Below are 20,648 nucleotides of genomic sequence, written 5' to 3'. Positions count from 1 at the left end.
ATGTTAAATTGGCTTATCTGTATAAATAAGTTAGCTTGAGCCTTTGCAGGGGGCTCACATATCTGGGTGCATTGGCAAAGTGCTTTGCTAATAAACAGAATGGTCTGACAAATTATGTGAGTCCTGAATCTGACTTTGACATTACCCAATGAGGCACCCAGTTTGGAATCCATGAGGAGGGAATGTCCTATGAAGCACTCTCTCTCTTTGGATCCAAATGGTGAAGGATGATTGTTCTCAATCTAACCCTGGCATGCTTTGGATCTGTAATCAGTGAGTTGTACAAACAAACAATTTTCCTTGGGGCTTTAGTCACCATAGCTTCTTTTACTGGGATGGAAACCAAGAACGGAGCGTGTACTCATTCAACCCCAGTTCTTTCCAAATCCTTGGCCTTGCTTTGGGTAAATGTACACTTCTCTGAAGTAGAATCCTTTACAAAAGCACTCAAAATCTCAGCAGTGTTAGTGAGGAATGGCTTCCTGAAACATGCCCGGCTTTTCTTTAATTTGGTGGCACAATTCCAGGCAAGGGACTGGATACAGGCCTGTTAGTTATCAGAGCTGGAGTTTCTATTCAAAACTAGCTATTTTTCTGCAGCTATTAGATTTCCAACACTGATTTCATTTCAGACACTTTTTTTTAGCACCTACAAAGGATAAATTCAATAAAAAACCCACTTCTATTTCCTCAACATCTGCATCATGAAGGGGACCATTCCCCATGCCATAGAATTAGTTAGGTTATTTAAAAATTTTTTAGTAACCTAGCATCCCCCATAATGGGGGACAAAACAGCCCCCTTGCCAGAAGTGGCTTTACCAATTGATGGAACCTGGGATTTAAACTCCAAATGATCACACGGTGCTTGGGATCCATCTGAATTCCCCTTCCAGGTTTTTGACACTTTCATCTCCAGGCATAGCGACTCTGATATAGGATTAAAGAAGTCAAAGCATCGTCTCCAAGCACAGACAGCTGAGAACGCTTCATCACGTGACACTTTGAGAAGTGGAGGGATAGAATGTGATGAAGATCCCTCCTGTCTGAGCCATGCAGAGTTAACAGGTCTGGAGTGATGGGGAAGGAGGGAATCTCTGAGTCACCCCATCTCCTTCCAGTGTCACAGAGGCTGAAATTACACTTCTTTTCCTGCCCCTGCTCCTCTTCCTTTAAATATAATTGGGAAAGTTCCCAGTATAACTGCTCTTCAGCACAACCCAGAGCAACGTGAGAACAACTGGCAATGATATAATCTGAATCATTGGTGATTCCGAACAATAATTTTGCAATAGGAGGAATGGTATAGATGTGATGCTCCCTGGTTCCTGATAGGAAGGGCACACTCAAATTATTCCTGAGACAATGGAGTAGATAGGAAGGACAAATGGGCCCACCTCAAAACAGGGTGAACTGCAAAAGGCAAAAATGGGCCACTCATTTGGACACGCTGTGGGATAACGGTGCTGCAAACAGTTCAAACAACTTTAAAACTTACTATGTGGGAATCAGGAAAAGTATTAAAGAAAAAAAAGTACGGATAGCCCTAGAGGTTTTTATGGTGTTGATCTCCTGTGCAGATTCTTGGATGGCTAACATGGGCTGAATGCCAAGAGAAGGTTTTCCCACACTCACGGCATTCATAGGGCCTCTCCCCTGTGTGGTTCTCTGATGCTTTATAAGGGCTGACTGGTCATATACGTTTTTCCCACACTCAGTGCATGCATTTTTTGTCTTTCCCCTGAGGATTTCCTGCTGTGTTGTGCTTTCCTTGAGCTCCTTCTGAGTTCCCCGACAGGAAATTAATTTACCCACTTTATCCCTTGGCCGATTTCCCTGCTCTCTCTCTGGTCTGTGCTGAATCTCACAGGATTTTCCCTGCTCATGACTCCTGGACACGTTCCTTTCCGATCTTTGTGATAATGCTCTGTGTTTATCCACTTGCCCAGCATCTTCCTGCTGAGAATTCTGCTCCTCGTTCTCACATGCCATCGCATCACCTGCTGCGGTAGAGACAGAAACCTCAAACAGGGATGGAAAGGGGAAGGCCAACGAAAAAAAGTGCTGGAGAGAGGTCAAATAAAAGCAGGAACTGAACTCCTCCAAACACTTCCCCTAAATAGGAGAGAGGAGGGGATCAATTCAGCCTTCACATCCCATCACATTCATGGGGGGAAGGGAGGAAGCTACTGCCTGATGTCTGCTCGGATCTACAGGAAGCCATGAGCTATAGTTACCCTGAGGTTATGACCCCTGCTAGGGACAATAATGAACTGAGTGACCTCCCAAGGGCTTCGTAGGGCAGCCCAGATGTTTCCTTCAGGCACTTACAGATTCTGAGTTGGTTTCATGTTTCCTCACCTTTGCAGGGAGCTCTCAGGGTCTGTCTTTCCTCTGAACCCTGGAGCTCTGAGACCCATGGCTCTTCCCCTTCTTCCAGCTGGGAAAACACATCAGGTTTGGAAATGGGAAACCCTGCTCAGATGAAAGAAAACAAAGGAGTTCAGGTGATTGCATAAGACTCTGTCATAAAAAAAACAAAACATTCTATTAATTTCACTTCAGGGATTAGTGTGACCTGGTGTGCCTTGGGGAGTCCTGACTGAAAACGCTAAGGTCAGGGCAGGCTAAAAAAGGGAGAGCAGATGCTCCCAGAACTGATGGCTAACACTGAAGTTAAAATCACCGACCACTCACAAACTATGCTTCTGATCCCCCACACTGGTTATTGAGAAGCTGAAAAAGATCACACAGCCCCCTTTATTGCATTCCAGTTCTCTGACTCCCAATCAGCACCTGTGTTCGGTACAGTGAGAGCTTATTTAAAAATTCTGGTCACAGAAACACAATGTTCTGACCCCAAAGGGTCAACCATATTACCAGGTCAGCACACGTTTGAATCATAGAATCTCAGGGTTGGAAGGGACCTCAGGAGATCATCTAGTCCAACCCCCTGCTCAAAGCAGGACCAATCCCCAATTAAATCATCCCAGCCAGGGCTTTGTCAAGGCTGACCTTAAAAAAAAGGTTTGGATCTTGCCCAAAATACCAGGCTGCCAGCCAATCCTTTAGCCTCTAAACTAAAGGAAAGAAGGAAAGGTCAGATACATTCAGAAATCTATATATCGGGTTCTTCACAGTATTGGTGAGTTCCTGGCTTGAAAGTCCGTCTGGAACACATCCACAGCTTGGATGGGTCATTCAGTCCTTTGTTCAAGGCTTCAGTTTGCAGAGAAGTTGCTCCAGAGGTAGGAAGAGGGATTGAAGAGAAAATGAAGATGATGCAGCTGCCCTTTCTATTCCCTTTGCCTTGTGGCTTGTACTTCCTGTGTCCCAAACACAAGCTTCACAGCACATGGCATGGAAAAGCCCTGGAGGTCTCAGTACACAGGCATACCCCTGCATGTCTTGCTGACTCAATAGGTGTATCCCCTTGGTTCTTTTCATGGGCTCCTTGTACAGCTGATGACCCTTGACAGGCCAGTGAAGAGGCTCGGCAGTGCTGATGCCAGTCTGTCCGGGGGTGTCACCCAGAAACACTGCACAAGTCTGGAAATACAGATATACCCTACATCTCTATAACTCACAACACAAAGGTGGTACAAAACATAGAAACAAAATGATCATACTTGGAAAATCATAGCATTTTCACTGACACCTTACATGGCATATCTAGCATGATTCATTGCAATTTCATCATCTTGGTATTTTATTATTAATTATTATTATTAAAGTGTCTCACAATTCCCTACAGTGTCACGCCTAGTAAACCAGTGAATTCCCAGGACCAGCTCCCTGGGTCCCTGAAGATGCTGAGCACTCTGCTTATGAGGGATTGAAATACCCACATATCTGCTGGGGACACACACAGACAGGCACAGTCTGTACCCTGTGACGAAGTTCCTGCTCTACCTTGGTGGGTCTTGCGCTTATTGGCGGATTTGCTCGCCTTGGAGCTTCCCGGCAGCCCTCAGCTTGGCCGTTTTTCTGAACCCAGAGTCCAGGTCGATGACTCCTGTGTCTGACCAGGAGTTGGGAGGATTTGGGGGGAACCCGGGCCCGCCCTCTACTCCGGGCTCCAGCCCAGGGCCCTGTGGAATGCACCTGTCTAGAGTGCCTCCTGGAACAGCTCTGCGACAGCGACAACTCCCTGGGCTACTTCCCCATGGCCTCCTCCCAACCCCTTCTTTATCCTCACCATAGGACCTTCTTCCTGGTGTCTGACAATGCTTGTACTCCTCAGTCCTCCAATAGGCCATGTTCTCACTCTCAGCTCCTCGCGCCCCTTGCTCCCAGCTCCTCACACGCACCTCACTAACTGAGGTGAGCTCCTTTTTAAAACCCAGGTGCCCTGATTAGCCTGCCTCAATTGATTCAAGTAGCTTCTTGATTGGTTGCAGGTGTTCGAATCAGCCTGTCTTACTGGTCTCCAGAAGGTTCCTGATTGTTCTGTTACTTTACCCAAGGAAAAGGGACCTACTTAGCCATCTGGCCTGACCCTGTCACAACCCCTATGTTCACTCTTCTAGAAAACTATGATCAATTATTTACATAGTATGGCTTGTTTGAGGTATCATTTGAAAATGCATAATCTACAGAATATTCTCCTCCTGTTAAAATATGTGTAGCAACACTATGTAAAATTATGAGATTTTACTGTATCCTATTAGTGAAAAAGTTACAATTCTGGGGAACACCCTCAGACCAGTTCCTCAGAGACAGCAAGGCAAGCAGCTGGTCAAATTGCCATTCTCCAGGAGGGGGAAGGTGTGAAGAAGACATTTACATTCCTTCACAGGGACCACTTGAAGCTCATAGCTACAACAGACAGCCGGTCACCATGACTCAGCTGAGAACTGAAGTTGTTTGTCCTACAAAGGACTGAATTATAAAAAGAGGGGAGGAAAATGCTTGAGACTCTCTCTCTCCCCCTTTTCCTCTGCTCATGACAGCTCCTGAAGAAACTGAACTTGGCAGCAGGGGCGAATTAGGGGGACTTCTGGCTGAAAGGACAGCCAGCCTGCCTCAGGATATAGTGATATATCTCACTGCAAGCCTGCCTCAGGATATAGTGAGAGAAACATTTGCTTTGTATCCGTTTTAGCTTGTTAACTTAGATGTTAGTTTGGGTTTTATCTTGCATTTCTTTTGTAAACAATTCTGGCTTTTATACCTCATTACCTGTGTAGTCAATTAATATGGTTTTTTTGCCGGTAGTTAGCCATCTCATTTTATTGTTTCATCTACCCAGTGTGTTGGGATTAAAGTGTATTGGAAAATCCATTTGGGATAACAAGGCTGGCACGTGTCACTTTTCCACTGATGAAATGACAGACTTCATATGACCTTGCGACGTTCAGTAGTGTGCTGGACAGTGAAAGATGCACAAAAGTCCGGGACCAGAGAATTTTCTGGGGTTCTCCTGTGGTGCACTGTAATTCGTGAGTCGCTGACTAACAGCGCTCAATACTGTGTAGCTGGCAGCGAGTTACATGCTGGAGACTGGGTGTTAACTGCCCAGGAGTGGCTGTTCTCACAGTAAAGCAGTGTAAAAGCCACCCCAGCTTGGGCAACTGAGGGGAAACAGCTGTTCAACCAGTCAAGATTGCACTGTGGTTAATGTCACAGACACTCAATTTCAAAGCATCTCCTAAAACACAGAGAAAGTAAATCCATGTCCCAGAAGTTGAAGACTCCAGACAGAGGACAAGTCTCCCTGGAACTGCTTCTTGCAGAGAGAGAGAGGTCCAGACACAATGAGAGAGTCCTGGGGAAGCTGGGAACACTAAGAATGGGCTGGTGGGGTTCAGTGGAGAAAGGGAACAGGAAGGGCAGGGATATCACTGAATGCAGGATCTCAGCAGTCCTAGATGTCAGGATAGCACCTAGTGCAGCCCATTGGAAAACATAATCCCAACTATACATATAAAATGATGGGGTCTACATTAGCTGTTTCCACTCAAGAGAGGGATCTTGGAGTCATTGTCGATAGTTCTCTGAAAACATCCACTCAGGGTGCAGAGGCAGTCAAAAAGCAAACAGGGTGTTGGGAATCATTAAGAAAGGGATAGATAATAAGACAGTACATTACTTGCCTCTATATAAATCCATGGTACGCCCACATCTTGAATATTGTGTGCAGATGTGGTCGGCCCATCTCAAAAAAGATACATTGCAATTGGAAAAGGTTCAGAAAAGGGCAAAAAAACCCGGACTAGGAGTATGAAACAGCTTCTGTATGAGGAGAGATATGTAAGACTGGGACTTTTCAGCTTGGAAAAGAGACAAGAGGGCATATGAGAGAGGTCTATAAAAGCATGTCTGCTGTGGAGAAATTAAAGAAGGAAGTGTAATTTACTCCTTCTCAGAACACAAGGACTAGGAATCAACCAATCAAATTAAAAGGCAGAGGTTTATAAGAAACAAAAGGAAGTATTTCTTCACACAACGCACAGTCAACCTGGGGAACTCCTTGCCAGAGGACGTTGTGAAGGCCAAGATTATAATAGGGATACAAAAAAAACAAACAAACACCATGAGAAATCTATTGAGGACAAGTCCGTGAATGGTTATTAGCCAGGATAGGCAGGGATGGTGTCCCTAACTTCTGTTTGTCATAAGCTGTGAATGGGTGACAGGAGATGAATCACTTCATGATTCCCTGTTCTGTTCATTCCCTCTGGGACACCCGGCGCTGGTCACTGTCGGAAGACAGGACACTGGGCTAGATGGACCTTTGGTCTGTCCCAGTGTGGCCGTTCTTAAATACCAGGGAACCTAGTGAGTCCAGTGCAATGGGAGGGAGTAGGAAAATCCCTGGCTGTGGAGAACACTGGGAAATTAGAAACTATCATTCACAAGCAACAGACTCTAAATAGTCTAGAAAAGCAGAATGTGAAAAATAAGAATTGGGGTCATGTGACTTCAGGAATGAGGGACTCAAAAAACCAAGTCTGCAGAGAAGGTAGATTGTGATTAGTGCACATGGGGATGGGGGGAGCAACTCTCCAGGTCTCAAGGATTTTCACCAGCAACCGAGGCCATTGTCCCATGCACGGGGCAATCCGGAGCAGTGAGGAGTTGTGTCATCTGTAATCCTGGCTGAGTTTCAATGTTCTGCTGCTGGAGCTCCCTTGTCTGGATTCCCCCAGCCAGCATTCAAGGTCTGTGTGATCAGTAACCCTGGACCAGCCGCTCTGACCCCAGCAGCCTGCTTCTTACACCCCAAGCACATTCTGGTCTGGGTGGAGAAGGCTCAGGGTTTGAGAGAAGGCCAGGGGTAGGAAGCTTCTGCTCGTTATGCTGGACCTAACCCCCCGTTTTACTTGTGCAAACAGGAGATATTTGACACTGTGCGATTCTGCTCCTGTGCTCTCTTCCCACAGCGTTCAGCAGCAGGGGAGGGTCTCTGGTCGTGTGTGTGTCACTGGCATGCTGGGGTGATGCTGGAACAGGACAGAGCAGAGGTGGCATTGTGGGGGTGGCGTGAACCTCATCTCTTCAGTTCCCCTTCCAAGAACCAAGGGGACAGGAACCCTTACCCAGCGAGGTCACAGTCTCATAGGTCTCCTGCATGACATCTCTGGAGAGGGCTCTCTGAGCGGGGTCCAGCAGAGCCCCCTCTTCCCTGGTGAAATACACAGCCACCTCCTCGAAGGTCACCGGCCCCTGAAAGAGCCAGAGCCCCACACTCAGGACCTGCTGCCCCACTCACAGCCCCACTATTCACGGGGGAGAGGAGCCAATCCAACGGAAACTCTGGGTGGACCGCAGCCAACAGAGTCCCACCCCCACCCCGCTCAGAGCACCCAGGAAACACCAGGGTGAGGGGGCGAAGAGAGAGCCCCTCCTCTCTCCCAGCAGATCCATCACACACCTACTAGCCACAGACTGATACCGGAGATGCTGCCCCGAGCAGAGTCTAGGGAGAGATCTCTTGTAGGAAGCCCAACACCCTCCTCCTTGTGAGGAGCTGGATATGAGGCAGGGGAATCTCCCCTAAGCCTGACTGGTGGCTTCCCCCTTCATATTTAAAGGCACCCACTGGTTAGTTGGGTCAGGCTCCAGCACTACGAGTCTGGTCCTTTTTCCCAGCCCCATCTACGTGCGTTATTTTCTGTTCACCAAATTGGAGCATTTCCACCTCCGAACCTCATGGGTCTGTTCCAAGAATCTAGGCCACTTATTAAACAACTCCCAGCAGGTCTGCCACCCCCTGGTCTCCTCCCTTTCTCCACCCTGTGCATTTCCTGTCCCCGCTCCAACCTCCAAACCAGACGGTGCAAACCTTCCCCTCTCCCATGTATTTGCTGTCCCTCTCCCTCCTGCAGGAACAGATCAGAACCCCCCCAATAATCCCTACCTGAGCTGGCTCCCCTGCAGCTATGTCGCTCCCGTGTCCCATGGGAGGACGGGATGAACCGGAACGAAACGTGAGCGTCGTTCTGCAGCCTGATCGGGCGAGAAGGGCCGTTGTGGAGGTTTGGGAACGGGCATTAGTTCATTTCACATCACGCTTCCCCAGGCTCTTTCCTTGCAGAGCGAGATCCGAGATTCTGCCGTGCTGAGAAAATGCTAAAAGAAAAGGAGTACTTCTGGGACCTTAGAGACTAACCAATTTATTTGAGCATGAGCTTTCGTGATCTACAGCTCACTTCATCGGATGCATACCGTGGAAACTGCAGCAGACTTTATATACACACAGAGAATATGAAACAATACCTCCTCCCACCCCACTGTCCTGCTGGTAATAGCTTATCTAAAGTGATCATCAAGTTGGGCCATTTCCAGCACAAATCCAGGTTTTCTCACCCTCCGCCCCTCACACAAATTCACTCTCCTGCTGGTGATAGCCCATCCAAAGTGACAACTCTCTACTCAATCTCTGGATTACAGCAGACACCTGGCCCCTCCTGCCAGGCTAGGCCCACAGACACACTTTTAACCTCTTTTCTCTCTCCCGCATCCCAAAACAAAGTCTCTGAACGCAATCCTAGAAAAAAGCAGAACCAAAGGAGTCCCTTTCGAGGATTCCCTCTGACACTGACCCCACGGCAGCCACACCCCAGCAGGAGGGACATGGAGTCAGGAACTGGGTTTTCCTCTCTCTCATCCTCGTCTCGTCCACAGGAAAGTGATTCTCCCCACAGTGCAGTAATACATCTGTCTGGGCAGATGAGAGAGCTGGAAATCTCTTTCAAAACTCTTTTATCACACGGACCCTGTCAGTCTCTCTATCTCCTTTTCCCTGTGCCCTCTCCATGCCTGTCTGCTCGGAAACTCTCATTCCTGGGTTGTTTGCTCCCCCATGGCTGGATTTGCTCCTGCAAATGGCAGGAGAAATGGGGTGGGGGGCTGTTTGTGTAGAGTCATTTTATAGTCCTTCACTGCCTGCCTGGGATTTCCCCATTGCCTGCCTAGGACCCCCACCTGCCCTCCACCAGGATCTGCCAGCCCATTTGCCTGGGACCCCCTCCTCCTCCCAGCAGGACCCCCTGACGCTTTACAGGAGGACCCCTCACTCTGCGCCAGGGACCGCCCCACCACAGCTCTGTGCACTGGGCATGGCAATGGTCCCAGGAGCCAGCTGGGCAATCCCAGGCAGAGCCCCTGGCACAGCACCAGGCAGCGTCTAATCCCCTGCCCCACCTGCCCAACAGACCCCCACCCCCACTGCTCTGCAGCCAACAGGCCCCCAGCCATACCCACCTCCAGGACCCATAGCCTTAGGGCTGGGCACATCAGAACTACCCCCCGAAACCCCAAACCCTCCAGAACCCACCTACCTGACTAGGGCTCCCCATGCCCAGCCACCCAGAGGCCTCCCCCTACCACAATGCCCCTTCAGCTCCCGCTGCAATCTCCCCGCACAGACATGCACCCCCCAGCAACAGTGTTCCCTCACAGTGTCTGGTAAGTGGATAGAAAGTTATCACCACCCCCTGCTGGCCAGTCACACAGGCAGAGGGAGCCCGGGGGGACGCCTCTTTAACAGGAGAAGGGAAGCCATGGAGGGCCAAAATAAGTAAGACATTTCCATACTCTGTCACTAGCAAATAATGGCCACCCCAGAGTTGGCTACAGCTTTGCACTGCGGGAAGCCTCCCCTCACGGAGACCCTTTGTCATGGGGTTTGGGATATTTCTGAACCACGCTGCACTCAGAGGGACCTCCTCATCCCGTGCCAGCTGGAGAAAAGAAAAGGGTCCAGCCAACTCTCCTGTTACCAACTGGGAACACCCATCCCCCAAACAGGGGGAGGCCCCTGGCTTTGATGGGTATTGAATCTATGGCTAGTCTCTTTTATCAGCAAACATTTTTAACAGAGAGAAAGGAGGGAACAAATGATTCTCAAAGGAGAGGGAAAGATGATCATTGTTGCAGGGGGGTTAATTTCCCAACCAGGATGGAGGACTCAGGGCGACAGGTTCCCCCCAAAGAAGGACAAGTTGCTAGGATTTAGAGACATGGGGAACAGCCCCAAACCCAAGAGGATTTTTAATTGACATTTGATGATGACATCGTAAGAGGGAAAACTGAGATTTGAGATCAGTGTTCAGAAATGGAAGAGAAAGGGTGGAAATCTGAGGGATTTTGGATCCATTTATGCAAATTATAGAGAGGAAAGTGGAAAATGAGAGGGATTTTATAGCAGTTGTTGATAGGAGGTAAAAGCTGAGTGTATTTCCCACCACTATTTGGTCAATGAATAGAGCGGAAATGGGCAACATTGGCAAACGTTTGAGATCCATATTCAGGAATCTGAGAAAAGGTGTAAATCTGAGATTTTCGTCGTAATTTCTAATCACAGAGACAGGGAAAGCTCTCAGGGGCATATTCAATTAGAAGTAGACAACTAGAGTAAAAGTGGGGCAAACTTTTTTTTATCAATCTTTGAGACGTACAGAGAAAACGTGTCACAAACTACACAATTGAGAACATGGGATAAACGCCAAGACCGGGGGGGGGGGATTTTATGTGGCTATTAAATAACGAGCTGGAAAAGGGGGACCGTTTGTCATATAAAATCCAGCCTGTCCAATACATAAACAGAAAGTGATGGTCCCCCCCCCGGCCCCCGTTCACCTGGGCAGCAGGGAGTCCTCTGAGGGGCTGACTGAAGGGGGTGGGGGGGGAGCTGGAGGGCTCCCTGGGGGAGGGGAGGGGGCAGTAGTGGGGGATGGGCAGGTGGGGGGCAGGTGGGGGCTGGGGGCAACGGTGGGGAGTTGGGGGCATCAAGTGGGACTGGGAAGCCGGAATCGGGGGCAGCCCCATGGGGGACACGTCCCCTCCCTTCCCTGCCCCGGCAAAGACCCGGCGTCTCCTCCCACCCCCACGTCGGGGCAGCCAGGTTGGGGGATGGCTCCGGGCTCCAACTTCCCACCGACACCGGGACAAATCGCTGCGGATAAAACGGGGGGGGGGGAAATCCCGCCCCCCCCCACGGGAGGGGAGTTTCAATGGACATGTGAGGAGGAGGAGGAGGAGGGAGAGACGGGGGGGAGGGGGGGGATCAGGGGAGACCAGAGAGCGGATCAATGGGGGGGTGGGGGGAGTTTACAACCAGGTGGGAGCTACCGAGAGGGAAAAGGGGAAAACTGGGGGGCATTTGTGCCCGTGGGGGGAAGGGGATCCAATTAACTCCCCCGCCGCCCCCCACTTCCCCCCCAGGAATTTCCTGGCTGCACAGAGACAATTCAACCCCCACCCCCCGCAACTCCGGCTTCTCCCCCGAACACCCCCCAAGGGACCCCGCCCGCCGGGCCCCAGTCTCTGCCCCCCAATCCCAGCCGTGCCGGGGGCAGAGAGTCACTTTCCTGCCCCCCCGCGGGGTCTCCCACTCACCGGGTCGGGGGCGGGCAGAGCCGGGGCTGGTCCCAGCTGGAGAAAGCCCCCCCCGGCCGGGCACGGGGGGGTTAATGACGGGCCCCCCCAGCACAGACCCCGGAGCGGAGCCGCAGCTGCTCCTCCGAGAGACCCGACACGAGGCAGCGCCAGGGGGCGGGGCATGGAGCAGACAGGGGCGGGGCAGCGTCGGGGGGCGGGGCCTGGAGCAGACAGGGGCGGGGCAGCGTCGGGGGGCGGAGCCCGGAGCAGACCAGGCGCTGCCTCGTGTCGGATCTGTAGGAGGAGCAGCTGCGGCTCCGCTCCGGGGTCTGTGCGGGGTGGGGCCCGTCATTAACCCCCCCGTGCTCCGGTGAGTGGGAGACCCCGCGGGGGGAGCGCGGGGGGGGCAGGAAAGTGACTCTCTGCCCCCTACCTGCCCATCCCCCACTGCCGCCCCCTCCCCTCCCCCAGGGAGCCCTCCAGCTCCCCCCCCCGCCCCCTTCAGTCAGCCCCTCAGAGGGCTCCCTGCTGCCCAGGTGAACGGGGGCCGGGGGGGGGGGGGGACCATCACTTTCTGCTTATGTATTGGACAGGCTGGATTTTATATGGCAAACGGTCCCCCCTTTTCCAGCTCGTTCTTTAATAGCCACATAAAAGCCCCCCCGGTCTTGGCGTTTATCCCATGTTCTCAGTTGCGTAGTTTGTGACACATTTTCTCTGTACGTCTCAAAGATTCCTCAAAAATACCCTCAACGTTTGCCCCACTTTTACTCTAGTTGTCTACTTCTAATTGAATATGCCCCTGAGAGCTTTCCCTGTCTCCGTAATTATAAATTACGACGAAAATCTCAGATTTACACCTTTTCTCAGATTCCTGAATATGGATCTCAAACGTTTGCCAATGTTGCCCATTTCCGCTCTATTCATTGACCAAATAGTGGTGGGAAATACACTCAGCTTTTACCTCCTATCAACAACTGCGATAAAATCCCTCTCATTTTCCACTTTCCTCTCTATAATTTGCATAAATGGATCCAAAATCCTTCAGATTTCCACCTTTCCAAAGGTCCATCTAGCCCAGTGTCCTGTCTTCCGACAGTGACGAGCACCAGGTGTCCCAGAGGGAATGAACAGAACAGGGAATCATGAAGTGATTCATCTCCTGTCACCCATTCACAGCTTATGACAAAGAGAAGTTAGGGACACCATCCCTGCCCATCCTGGCTAATAACCATTCACGGACCTGTCCTCAATAGATTTCTCATGGTGTTTTTTGGTTTTTTTTTTGTAACCCTATTATAATCTTGGCCTTCACAACGTCCTCTGGCAAGGAGTTCCCCAGGTTGACTGTGCATTGTGTGAAGAAATACTTCCTTTTGTTTCTTATAAACCTGCTGCCTATTAATTTGATTGGGTGATTCCTAGTCCTTGTGTTATGAGAAGGAGTAAATGACACGTCCTTATTTACTTTCTCCACGGCAGTTTTGATTTTATAGACCTCTCTCATATCCCCCCTTTGTCTCTTTTCCAAGCTGAATAGTCCCGGTCTTTTTAATCTTTCCCCGTACAGAAGAGTTTCATACCTGTAATCATTTGGGTTGCCCTTTTCTGAACCTTTTCCAATTCCAATATATCTTTTTTTGAGATGGGGCAACCACATCTGCAGGCAGTATTCGAGATGTGGGTGTACCATGGGTTTATATAGAGGTGATAGGATATTTTCTGTCTTCTTATCTATCCATTTCAGAATGATTCCCAACATTCTCTTTGCTTTTTGCCTGCCGTGGCACACTGTGTTGATGTTTTAAGAAAACTGTGCCCAGTGACTCCAAGATCCCTCTGTTGAGTGGAAACAGCTCATTTAGAGCCCATCATTTTATATGTGTAGTTGGGATTTTGTTTTTCAATGGGCTGCAATATGGTGCTATCCTGACAACTAGTCCTGCTGAGATCCTGCATTCAGTGATATCCCTGCCCTTCCTGTTCCCGTTCTCATAAAAGAAGAAGAGCATCCAAATGCGTGTTTACCTTCATTCCCTCAGCAGTCCTCATGCGAATCCCTGATCGGTTCCAAAGTGCATTAAAACCTTTGTTAAAGGGTTACCTCCTGGTGGTTATCAGGTCCTGTGAGTTTGTAGCCCAGAAAGACCCCCCTCAGTCAGCTCAAACTCAGCTGTTTATCCCCCAAAAGTCTGTCGTCTTCAGTCTTCTGAATGAGGGGAAATCCGTCACTACCCCTTTCTGCGTTGGGTAAAGCTTCAAAAGGTGGAGCTCTGCATAACCAGCCTTGAGATCTGGCATTCATCACCCTGTAGCGATACCAGCTTGCACAGGAAACCCATCCCGCAGCCCTTCCTGGTATCATGTGGCGCATCTCGGCATCATAGTCTGTGAAGAATTCATGCTTTCAAGGGCTGGCTTAGATATACAGATAACAGTCATAATTAGGGCAAGAGATTGCAGGCAATGAAAAGAGAGTAATTGACAAACGTGAGCAATATCTAATCCTTTAAAGCCTGAAAGTGCCTTGGGGGGAGGGGACAGGAGCCGGCTGTGTGGGGGCGGTGGGGCTCAGATACTGGGCATTGAGAGCCTAGAGCCAGCTGTGCGCTGGAGAGACGGGGCATGAACCAGCTGTGTGCAGGGAGATGAGCAGGGGAGAGGTGCTGTGGACACGGCCGCGAGCAGCTGTGAGTGCCGTCCTCTCTGCAGCATGATGAGAGAGCCTGGCGTCCCACTGCCGATCCCAGACTTGTATGAGGAGGGAAGAAATTGGCAGCAAGTCTCAACCGCAGCCAGCCTGTGCCCTGGGGAGGAGACGGGTGTCTCCAGGGAGAAATCTGGGGGATTGTGACCCTGCATGCCCCACCCACCCTCTGATCAGCAATTCCGGATATTAACGGTGATTCCAGAAACAAAGAGTAATTTTGGGAAAAAAGTGCAGTCCTAGCGACAATTTCCGGAAAACACTGGCCCTGGTTGTAACATTAAATCTGATAGTCTCAAGATCTAGGCCTGTGTTGATTAGATCTGTCACTCTGCCTTCACGGAGTTCACTCTGCTGGTGGGTTGTACCCCTTCCCCCATTCTGTGTCTGCCTTGTCTATTTAGATTGAAACTTCTTCAGGACACGGGCCATCAACGCTTCTCGGTTTGTACTGTGCCTAGCAAAATGAGGACCCACTGTTAGTTGGCCCTTAGGCACTAAGGTAATGAATATGATTTATAATAATCATCTCCTGGCACTTTGAGCCAAGGAAGCCGGCCTTGGGACGTTACTACTTAAAAGTGAGCTGGGTTTAAAAGCATGGAATATTCTTTGTGACAAGTATCCCACAAATTCCACTGACCTCCCTTGTTTTCTTTGCCTTGAGCAGGGTTTCCAGTTTCCAGAACTGATGTGATCTCACAGCTGGAACGAGGGGAGGAGTCGTGCGTCCCAGACCTTCATGGTTCTGAGAAAAAAGTGCTCCCGAGAGCTGCCTTCATAGGTGAGGCATTGGTTAAACCAACCCCAAAACTGATGGTGAATACAGGAAACATTTGGGATGCCCTACAAAGACCTTGTGAGCTCTCCAAGTTCAGGATTGTTCCCTGCAGATGTGGAATCGTTAGGCAGAGGTCACTCATGGCTTCCCACCTATCCTGACTGACAACTGGCAGCAGGTCCCTCCCCAATCTCGCTGTCCCCTGAGATTTCTTCTGAGATACGGACCCAGAACTGATCCCTTCCTTTCTCTCCTCTGGGGAAGGTTGAAGGGAAAATCAGCTCCTGATAGGTTTGATCTGTCCTGTACACGTTTTCGTTCCTTCATCCCTTTTCCCATTCTTCTCTCTGAGATTTGCTTTCTCTCTGGCGCAGGCAGAGACTTACGTCTGGATTCTCTCGGTCTCCCGTCAGGTGTTGGGATGGTGAGTGAAAACGAGGAGCAACCCCAGCAGGAAGACGCTGAGCGAGTAGAAGCCCATGGGATGTTGTCAGGAAGGTCCAAAGGGAATGATTCTGGGAGCTGTGCACGCCCAGAAAAAACAAAAGCCTGTGAGAGTCAGCAGAGGCCAGAGGAAAACTTCGGTAGCCAGTCAGACCTTATTACACGTGAGAGAATGAACTTGGAAGGAACACGCTACACATGCCTCGAGTGTGGGAAAAGCTTCAAAGGGAGCTCGGACCTTCTCACACATCAGAGAATCCACACGGGTGAGAAACCTTACGCATGCTGTGTGTGTGGGAAATGCTTCAAGCAGAGCTCGCATCTCATTGCACATAAGAGAATCCACACGGGTGAGAAACCTTATGGATGCCCTGAGTGTGGGAAACACTTCAAGCAGAGCTCACACCTTATTACACATCGGAAAATCCACATGGGTGAGAAACCTTACGGATGCCCTGAGTGTGGGAAACACTTCAAGCAGAGCTCACACCTTATTACACATCGGAAAATCCACACGGGTGAGAAACCTTACGGATGCCCTGAGTGTGGGAAACACTTCAAGCGGAGCTCACACCTTATTACACATCGGAAAATCCACACGGGTGAGAAACCTTATGGATGCCCTGAGTGTGGGAAGCACTTCATTGACAGTTCATCCCTCCTCTCACATCAGCGAATCCACACAGGGGAGAGGCCCTACACGTGCTCTGAGTGCGGGAAAAGCTTTAATCGGAGCTCTGTACTGACCACACATAGAAGAATCCACACAGGTGAGAAGCCTTATGGATGCTCTGAGTGTGGGAAACGCTTCAATCGGAGCTCATACTTTATCATACATCGGCGAATCCATACGGGTGAGAAACCTTATGGATGCCGTGAGTGTGGCAAACACTTCAATCAAAGCTCAGCCCTTATCACACATCAGCGAATCCACACAGGAGAGAGGCCCTACACGTGCTCTGAGTGCGGGAAAAGCTTCAATCAGAGCTCTACCCTAATCACACATCAGAGAACGCACACCGGAGAGAGGTCCTACACGTGCTCTGAGTGTGGGAAACGCTTTAATCGGAGCTCAACCCTTATTAGACATCAGAAAATCCACAAGGGAGTGATCTGTAACAAATGCCTTGACTAGGGCTGGCCAAAGGTATTTTTTTCTTTTAAATCACATTTGCTAATTCCCACTTAGTGATCTGTGCCCCATCTTCACCGTGGTTACTCAGCTCCCCTAGATGAGTTGCCTGCTCCTGCCTTTTGCAGCTCACCCTTCTTTGGGGTCAGTCCTGTGATGTTTTCTATCAACTCCTTTCCTTTTGGGTCGAAGGAGCGTGTGTCCCTCCAGCCAGGAATGTTCATCAGCTCCAGGTGGGGGAGAGAGGTTTGTTCCCAACAAGCTACACTGAGGCAAAAACTACCCATGCCTTACATCCACTAGGACTGTACATGGCGTTGGCAGCTGAAGTCACTGATCTTGGTGTTAAAAGACAATTACAGTTGTCGTGCAGATGCAGGCGAGGTGCAGTGGTTGGCATTAGCTTTCCCCTTGACCTGACCTAAACTCCATCACATGTCCTAGTCTAAACAAACCCTGTGCATAACAGTTATACTGTTCCCCCATTTAAAAACAATTGTTAGTCATCAAGTTCCCCCACCAGGATCATATTGTTTCATTCCCAGTTGTCACAGTTCATCAGAGCGCTGTTGCTTCAGGTTTTCCTGAAGGCAGATATTTTTCCTCCCGTTTTCCTCCCTTAAAATATATTGAAGTATAACAAAGAGCAGGAATAGGGAAGGGAAAGGGAAAAATGTCTTTTCCCCTCTGTAACAACAGAAGAACATAGGGTAAATCAGAGGGATTCTCCATCACCATCTCTATCCCCCTGTTCTTCAATTGGTAAGATCAATATTTCCTGAAGGGGCTGGGAAGAGGATTCTCTAGTAAATGATTTGGAACTAAGCAAAAGACCCATTCATTTGCCTCCCAAAGCAGTTGTGGCCCATGCCCTACAGGAGGTTGCTCCTGAAGATCTTCCCTTCCTAATCAGGTGCATGTTGCCTCTTATTTGGGAAATGCAATCCCTTCCTAGGTAGAGATGGGAAAAATGGAAGTGACATTTCTGTTCAGCTCACTCCTGGGAGATGCTGTAAATGTGTAGGAAATGACATCCATGAGGAATGTGATAGAGCTGCAGAAAGACACCCATTTTGAGTAGATACCTGACATTTGGTGTCTTAGAGGGATTCTAAGGCGCACCTGAATTTAGTCCCTTATTTAAATCTGTTGCACCAGATTAAAGAAACAAAAGGGCATATTTGGGGGAGTTCTACCTCACTATCGCTACTGGTATGTCGTGTGGTTGGTGACGAATTCTACGCCAGAGCCGTGTAAAATTGCTACAACTAAGGTCAAAGATTTGACAAGAACTCAGGTAGAAATGAGAGGTACGAGTGGTTGATTTTCACCCCAGAGATGGACGCTATGGTGACCTGTGGCCAAGGTAAACTGTTTTTAGAATTGCTCACACTTCTAAAGGATGCCATGATGAAACTGGGAACAACTGTCTTTTACCATTTGGATCCCAAGTTTCCTGAAGCACAGAGAGAAACAGCTGATTCCTTCAGAGCCATGCCATGCCTATGGGTCCCAAACTGGCTGCCTTGCTGGACAAGAAGCACTTCTGTGTTGGTTAAATGATGGTAGCCAATGAGGGAATGTAACAGATTCCAAGTTCAGACTGCAGGATACATGAATGCTGAGTCCAGAGTCTGTGGTTTGGTCTCTTAGTTTTGCTCTTGAGTCTAATGCATGTGTCTCACTGTTCCGCCTCCTGCTACTCTGAAAGATTAGAAAGTGTGAAAGTAGAGCACAGGTGGTTTTTCTCATGATGCAGCCTTCCCACGTAGTGTGAGACCCCTTCCACCCACACTTCTGGGAGAAGACCCAGGGAGAAATGAACCCTCAGAAATGGAAGGCTCCTAGGTTATGGGAGAATGTGATTTCACACAGAGCTCACTGGGTGAAAATGGGAATTAAGAGAAAACTGCCCTAAAGGTTTATAGTTTGTAATCTTTGAAGAAATTGTTACCAGCAACAAGGAAATTGCACATGAAGTTTATTAGTGTAAGGTAAGAGGCTGATTCTGTGATCACTTTCAGTGTTACAGTATAATTCAGGTTTTCTTCTAGCCCCCTCCTACAAAATAGCAAATGGTGGCTAATCCTGCAATAAAAACCTGACTCCAAAGGAATCAGGTTTGGGGGAAAATGTGAGAGAAATAGCATGTACGAGAATAGAGACCCAGTATAGACTGGAATGATTTCTGTTTCAAATGGAATTTATTTGGTAAATTTTAAAATAAATCTTCTGTTGGGAGGAAAACTACTTGAGAGAAGATGTGGAACCTTTTCCCCAGTGAGAGGGAAAGAGCCAGAGAGTTCCCCAGGGCTCTTGTTCGCAAAGCAAAGATGTCACATTAGGCAGGAGATGTCAAGATCTACAATGGTGATGGGCGAGTGATGGGAGCTTTTCTGGGTGGTTGTTGTTTGGTTGTTTTTTTCCATGTAATTTTTGTTTTGTTTTTGCAACTAGTTCTTTTTATAGCTGCTGAGCCCCCTTGTCCTTTTGAGCACAGCTCTTTAACCCTCAGGCCTGGCTCTGGAAACCTCAGAACCGGCTTTGCGGTTTTTTTTTTCATGTTTGCTATCTTTGGAGTTCACACATCCACACGACATGCGGTTCACAGCAACGGATACTTTGAGAAACCTGCTGGGTGAAGCAGGCCTTTTCCAAAGTGACATTGGCCCAAATTCTGCCTCAATTCAGCTGGATTGGGACACGTCTGTGTCAAAGGAGTGGTTCACACCTGATTTGCCCAGAGACCTCAGAGGAGGGGTAGTTAGATATAGGATAAGTAGGAATCGACAACAATTAAGTTAAATATAAAGGTGAAAGACCCTCACCTTGCAGGTCAACAAGCCTGTTCTGTTCTTTCCCTCCAATGCATCTGGCACTGGTCGCTCTCAGGTAGCACACTGGGCTTGACGGACCATTGGTCTGACCCAGTCTATGACCTGTCGTGCGTTCTTATGGAAGTCCTCTGCGGGCTTGTCTACACGGGCAAGTTTCTGCACAGGAAAGCAGCTTTCTGCGGTGTAACTCCCGAGGTGCGCACTCAGATTTCGTGATGCATGATAGGAAGGGGCCATGACAGGGACACACTGCCGTGCGGGGTCAAAATGAAGGAGCTGTGACATGCCTACCACAAGGTGCAGGAGGCAAACTGCTGCTCCATATTGGGGGCTAACTAACCCCAGCATCACGGCAAGAATCTACCTAGCAGCTGGAGAAAAAATATGAATGAGAGTCAAAGACACCTCCACGTGGCGTGTCTCTTCCCCAATCTCAACACCTGGAAGATTGTCTGGAAGACTCAGAATTTGAACTGCAGAGATTGGTCTCAGGCTGAGAGGGAATTCAGTCTGTGTATTAAGAACTCAACATGGCCTGGAGCAAGCAGTGAGTGAGAAAAGCTGTTTGATCCAATTCTTGCTTAGTATATTCAAATTAGAGTTTAGACTGGGAGTCTGTTTTCATTTGTTATGTAACCACTTTTGACCTCTGTAACCAATACTTATACTCAGTTAAAATCTAACTTTCTGGAGTTAATAAACTTATTTTACTATTTTATACTTACTCCTGAGTTTGTCCAAAGTGCTTGGGAAAGTTGCTCACATGACAAAGGCTGGTGCATGTCCCCTTTATTTTTGATGAAGTGGCGAACTAATTAATGAGCTTACACTTTTCAAGAGAAGGACTGAGACGATCGCATTCTGACCTTTTACTGACACTTCTTTAATAACTAAAAAAAAAGAACAGGAGGACTTGTGGCAC

The 20,648-nt window shown here is 48.9% G+C and overlaps 1 protein-coding gene across 1 annotated transcript in view; it reads left to right on the top strand.

Moving 5' to 3' along the window:
• The window catches only part of LOC140904782 (uncharacterized), a 189,573-nt gene extending 172,681 nt beyond the window's left edge, over nucleotides 1-16,892 (top strand). The window contains 1 exon segment of the mRNA XM_073327143.1: nucleotides 16,020-16,892. Within this exon segment, the coding sequence (XP_073183244.1) occupies nucleotides 16,020-16,892 (873 nt within the window).
• The last annotated feature ends 3,756 nt before the right edge of the window (nucleotides 16,893-20,648 follow it).

Source organism: Lepidochelys kempii, unplaced genomic scaffold, assembly GCF_965140265.1.
Source record: "Lepidochelys kempii isolate rLepKem1 unplaced genomic scaffold, rLepKem1.hap2 scaffold_69, whole genome shotgun sequence".
Taxonomy (NCBI): domain Eukaryota; kingdom Metazoa; phylum Chordata; order Testudines; family Cheloniidae; genus Lepidochelys; species Lepidochelys kempii.
The sequence above is the reverse complement of the archived record's forward strand: the minus strand, read 5'-3'. Positions and strand labels throughout refer to the sequence as shown.